Source organism: Branchiostoma belcheri, unplaced genomic scaffold (genome assembly GCF_001625305.1).
Source record: "Branchiostoma belcheri isolate BF01 breed outbred unplaced genomic scaffold, Haploidv18h27 scaffold28, whole genome shotgun sequence".
NCBI lineage: Eukaryota > Metazoa > Chordata > Leptocardii > Amphioxiformes > Branchiostomatidae > Branchiostoma > Branchiostoma belcheri.
The window spans coordinates 3,144,228-3,150,260 of NW_017803887.1; the positions used below are offsets into that span (position 1 = coordinate 3,144,228).

The 6,033-nt window shown below is 38.7% G+C and overlaps 1 protein-coding gene across 6 annotated transcripts in view; it reads left to right on the plus strand.

The window, feature by feature from the left end:
• LOC109472606 (caskin-1-like) overlaps positions 1-1,189 on the plus strand; it is a 90,436-nt gene extending 89,247 nt beyond the window's left edge. For 5 of the 6 annotated variants that reach the window (XM_019772402.1, XM_019772403.1, XM_019772407.1 and 2 more), the window contains exons 23-24: positions 202-328; positions 874-1,189. In XM_019772402.1, the coding sequence (XP_019627961.1) occupies positions 202-328; positions 874-991 (245 nt within the window). In that variant the 3' untranslated portion in view covers positions 992-1,189. The remainder of the gene's footprint in view (positions 1-201; positions 329-873) is intronic. The other variant, XM_019772404.1, reaches the window with a different exon arrangement.
• The last annotated feature ends 4,844 nt before the right edge of the window (positions 1,190-6,033 follow it).

Consider the following 6,033-nt stretch of genomic DNA (forward strand, 5'->3'; position numbering starts at 1 on the left):
GTGAAAAAAAAGACCTTCATTAGATGTATGATCCACTATGCTTTCCAAAATTAACGGTCTTTCTTTTCATGTTGGAACTAAGCTTAAACTTTGTAACTATGGATCCTACCAACACAGATGAGCTTTGATTCATACATGTGTAAAAACTGAAGAAAATATGCCCTGACTTGTTGAATACCAATGTTTGTGCTCCTTTTTTAGCTGCAGCTGTAGCAGCAGCCCCAGTAAAAGCAGCCCCGCCCCCTCCAGCACCTAAAGCCACACCTGCAGCAGCCGCGCCGGCAGGGCCCAGACAGGTGGCCCGGGGAACAAGTGAAGATGACGCAGAGTAAGTCTTTCATTCCCAGAATAAAAGGACAATTTGTATTGTTTATCCAGTGATTATCTGTTAAACCTTTTGCCTAATTTGTGTAGGAGCAACTCCCTATTTCATATCTGTCTGTATCTGTATCAGTAAATTCGTCAATTTTGTAGCTTGAACAAGGTAGAAGATGAACTCCACTTTGTCGTAGAATTGAAGTTTATTTTGCGGATTGAAATTTCTTCTAATCATACAGTGTCACAAGAATGTTTCCATACTTCCAATCCTTGACTAATATTGAAAAAATTCATCTTTCTTATAATTATGCGCTTTGATCATCCTATATTAAACAAACCCATTTCAAATTGTATTTTTAACATCACAAATAAATGAGAAGAAGTTGAACCTCTGTATTAGAGTAGTTTTAGAGCTAATGTAGTTAGATTAGTATCAGTAGTCCTGTTTGTACTACAAACATGTGTATACCTTTTCATCTGTTCACCTGTACTTAGCCCAATAGGGCATGAATGTACATTTGTATAATAAAGGTTGTCTGTTATTGTTCCCTCCAGGAAACTTGAAGAGGTGGTGAAAGCGGTGACCAGTACCGGGAACGTTCTAGACGACATCGGCAGCATGTTCGACGATCTGGCGAGCGAGCTAGACGCCATGTTGGACTTCGAGGACTAGGAAAGACTTCAAATGTGTTCACCATCTACACTTCCCAGAAGTCTTATAGTCCACAAAAACTGTTGATAAACCTTCTGTGTACTGCCAAATGAGGAAAACATGGTACAAGAACACCAACTTGGGTAGAACAGTTTTACCTTTCACGGATCAAATGAACCTGTTGCGTCACAGGGGGACATTTCAAATAGAACGCCGATCTAGAACCTGCTTTACCTTGCGGTGTTTCCCCTGGGAGATACTAGTATCCGACGTGTGTAACTTTAATTTCTGAAACTTCCTGAATAGCTCAATTGGTAGAGTGGTCGCTTTGTAACCAGGAGGTCGTGAGTTCAAACCCCGGCCGGGTCATATCAAGACTTTAAAAATGGTACACACTTCTTTCTCTGCTTAGCACTCAGCACATATGAGAAAGAGTGTGGAAAGGTCAAACACACAGCACTACCAGTGGACTAGCCCCTTGCTGTAGTACCTTGCACAACTGTGTGTCACCCGAGGGCTACGGAAATGGAGATGGGCACCACCCCTATGCTCTGCATAGAGTGGAATGGGACCTGACCTGCACTGGTACAATGAGTCTAAAGCTTATCGATACTTCACTGAAGGATGGCTGTCCCCTGTTTCCTTCCACCCAATCTCACCAGATAGCCGATTCTGGTATCTGAGAATGCAGACCATTGCAGTGATCTGCCAGCTAGGGAGGACACCGCAAGGGAAAGCCGGTTCTAGAACGGCGTTCTATTCAAACTGTCCCCCCTGTGACGTAACAGTTCATTCAATCCATGAAACTAAGGTAAACTGGTCTATTGCCTCTCCTGTATTTAATGACAAAAGGTATATCTGGCTTTATCTAGGAGGGCTATACTCATGCAGCCTTTGGTTCTCTTTTTTACAATTTGCAGTTGAGAAAAATGAAAATGATGCTCAAGAAAACAGAAAAAGGGACGTGGTTCTGTTTTGAGGAAGGTAACTAATGAAGTCTTGGGAAAATGAAGAGGAGTTTGTACAAATGTAATAAGGAATGTGACAGTGAGATGTAGATGTTAGACTTGACTGTTTTTCAAATGGAAGGATTTCCCAATAATAAGTCTAAGAGCAGGTTCGAATTGAGTATGGAATGAGAAAGAATGATGTCTCACAGTTTTAGACCTTAAGTAGATTAATATAAGTCTAGTTTTGCGTCCCAATGATTTAGATTTGTTCACTCATAAACATTTGTATTTAGCTAGTGCTTTATGGTTAGTTTAAACTCTTGTGTAAAAGTGTCATAGGCTCTGTGATAAGTTTAATTATATCCCTTGGTAAGGCCACACCAATTTAATTTGTTGGTTCTCGGATTCGCCTCTTCGTTTTTTTCTGATTTGCAAAAAAAAAAAAAAATGATTCTGGTTCTGAATCAACTGAAAAATGCTCATGTTTTGCCCCCAACAGTTGAGGAAAGTCCTTTTCTTCCTAGTTGTTACAGTTTTCCCATCCATCATTGCAGTGGTTTGATGAAAAGTTCAAAATTAAATGTTTAAATTTTAACCCAGCCTTTTGTGTTGACTTCATGTCTCATTTCGTAGCATTTAAGCTTATAATAGGATGCCTAGACCTGTTTTTATTTTTATTTTTTTTCGCCCTGTCGCTTCACATTTTTTCTGAAAAAATCCGAGAACCAACAAATTAAATTGGTGTGGCCTAAGGGTGTTAATATAGGTTTAAATCTTTGTTTGTAGTGTATTTTTATAACTTGGTCCTGTGAATAAACAAGTAGTAAAATCAATCAGCTATGTTTCATGTAAAACAGCCAGTAGAAACAGAATTGCGTTGAAAATACAGTACCCACTTCTTGTGAAAATTGTAAAGTCAAAATTTTTGCCAAATATGTATAAAACTACTTTCAGGAGGTTTGTTGATAATGATTATTGTAAATCTTACTGAGAGGCGAACGTTTGTGTCGTCATATGTGTTCAGATATTTTTAATTATATGTGTTCTTGTGTATGTGTTTTCATTCACTAATGTGAAGAAGTTGTCTGCATGTGTGCAAATGTTTTCTAAAAACAGGCATAATTTAAGTGTTAAATATTGATGTGGTATGTTATGCTTTCATTCTTAAGCAAAACTATTAATACCTTCAAATTCCACAGAAGACAAAGTGTAAAGGAATGTTTAATATGTTTGTATTTTGTCCTTCAGAGTATATAAAGCAGTCTACTGTCTTAATTAATAATTAAGAGCCTTCTCTTGCTTTTTGGGGTTGATACCAAGCCATACAGAGCCTTAAGATAATTAACTTTGTTTTGATAATTTAAACATGTTTCTATATGGATTGGTCTATGGATTTTTGTACACATCACGTAAGCAGGCATCGTAATCACCAAGCTTACATTGTGGTAAGGTCATGTGGGCAGTTTCCCACCAAAAAGTTGGGAATGGAGAAGAAATCTCTCTGAGACCTTTCGAGACTATCACACCAGTGAAGGAAATGGTGAAGATACATGGAAGGGTCACACATAAAGCTGGAGCAATCTTCTGTCAAGTTTTTTTTTTTTTTCTGTTTTCTGTCATGTAATAAAAGAAGTGAAGAAGTTGTGTATCTATAAGGTGTTGTGTCCTGTCTAAGTAAATTTTTCTTTCCAATGCTGCAATGTAGGTTAGACATCTGGGTAATGAGATACATGTACACAATGGTTACTCAAGCAACTGGATAGATTTTGAAAACAGAGCATGCGGTGCTGAGTGAGTGAGTGAATGTGTGAGTGAGTGAGTGAGTGAGTGAGTGAATGTGTATGTCTATTATGTGTGTGAGTGAGTGAGGAAATGTAAGAGTGAGTGAATGTGTGAGTGAATGTGTGGGTATGTGTGAGTGAATGTGTATGTGTGTGAGTGAATGTGTATGTGTGAGTGAGTGAGTGAATGTGTATGTGTGTGAGGGAATGTGTATGTGTGAGTGAGTGTGTGTGTGTGTGTGTGGTAAATCGTCATAAAATAAAATAAAAAATAAAAAAATGAATGTGTGAGTGAATGTGTATGTGTGTGAGTAAATGTGTATGTGTGAGTGAGTGAATGTGTACAGGTTTAAGTCTATGAGTGAATGTGTGTGTGAGTGAGTTTGTGTGAGTGAATGTGTATGTGTGAGTGAGTGTGTGTGTGTGTGTGTGTATGTCTGTGTGTGAGTGAGTGAATGTGTGTGAGTGAGAGTGAGTTTGTGTGTGTATGTGTGTGAGTGAGTGAATGTGTGTGAGTGGGTTTGTGTGAGTGTGTGTGAGTGAATGTGTATGTCTGTGTGTGAGTGAATGTGTGTGTGAGTGAGTGTATGTGTGAGTGTGTGTGTGTGAGTGAGTGAGTGTGTGTGTGTGTGAGAGAGAGAGTGAATGTGTGGGAGAGTGAATGTGTATGAGTGAGTGTATGTGTGTGAGTGAGTGAGTGAATGTGTATGTTTGTGTGTGAGTGAGTGAATGTGTATGTCTATGTGTGTGACTGAAACAGAAAACACAACATTTTCCCTAGGCCTGAGTATCAGCACTAGTAAGTCAAAGAATACAAAAACATATCAAAACTGACAAAAGTCATCCGTCCAGAAAGAAACTTGACAACTACATACTAAGAAAGCCCACGAAGACCATCTCTTTTGGGCGAAAGAAAATGAAAAAGTGAGGCAATAGAAATTTTGGCTGTGATCACTTTGATTATAGGTCACTACCCTCTGAAATACAATGACGTTTCCCCTAGGAATCGCAAGGTGGCAGTTCTTCACAGTAACAAATTTTGGCTGTGATCACGAATAGAGTCTAGAGACCAGTATCAGTATCACATTTGCGAACTTACGGCGAAAACTTCTAAACTACATCCTACTCATCTGTGTCGTCTTCAGAGTCATGCGGGTCCATCTCTTTGAAGCTTATCAGTTGTACTGGACTATCTCTTCAAGAAATGAAAGAAGCGCTTGAAAAATCCGTCTAGCTAGCCCGGTTTTGTCTTTGGTAAGTGTAATGGAACATCAACAACAGAACGCGTTCTTTGGTCTCCATGGCAACTAGCGTGTCCTTAGCTGACCCCAATGTTTCGAACGTGGAACGGCTTTCAAGGGGAGCTTTTGAAGCCTCCTTTCGTCGTTCAGTTGACACGAAAATAGCGATTTTTTGGCGACTTTTTTCATGTTTTTTGTACACAAAAGTTTGTTCAGTTCACCTGTTCTTGTACTTCTTCCCGTGAAGCATCACGGGTAGCCCGGCCTGACCTCTGACCTACAGTTTGTATACAAACATGGCGTCGGTTGGAGACAAAATTTCTTAGAACGCAAGAAAAAACAGCGTTTTCTCACATCCGTGGTCATAGTGTAGAACTTTTATTGTTCAGAATGGTAAGTAAACCGTTCTAGTTAACAAGGACATGAAGAATTTTGTCAATTTCACCTTAATTATGACTGTAATCATTGCTGTGTTGTCGCGTGCGTCGTTCGCGAACGTTCGCCCTCCCATAATCTTTTGATGAGGTAGAAACGACAGTGATTCCGGAGAATTTTGAGTATAAATTACTATTATACTCTCTACTTTGATATGTCAAAAGCTTCTGTATCCAAATATAATAGAGTAACGTCGTTTATTTGCTTATTTCTCAGAATAGCATAGTATCAAACTTGCCAATAATTGCATCATTTACAAATCGTTGTATCGCAAAATTTTTGACTTGATTCATACGGGTCCAAGCATATTTTAAAACCATTGTTCCAGTCGTTTCCAGTGCCAGGAGGTGGTCGGAAGCGACCAGGTAGAGGTAAGCATATTATTGCATGTGCCATAATAATTTACCGTTGTTGAATTTTTTAGCAACTTCAGCTAATCTAATACACTTGGTAATTCCACCTGGGAAATGTTAGAGGATTAAATTTTCTTCTGTATCACACTTTCTGTTATTGTGAGTGCTGTATTTTTTCATTTGAAATTTTTAAAAATTGAAAAAAAAAGGATTAAATCTTCCTTGGCATTACGTATGTTTCTGAATTACAATGTATGCTAGGCTTAGGCTTATGCATGTATTTGTGAGACTTGATTCAGATCA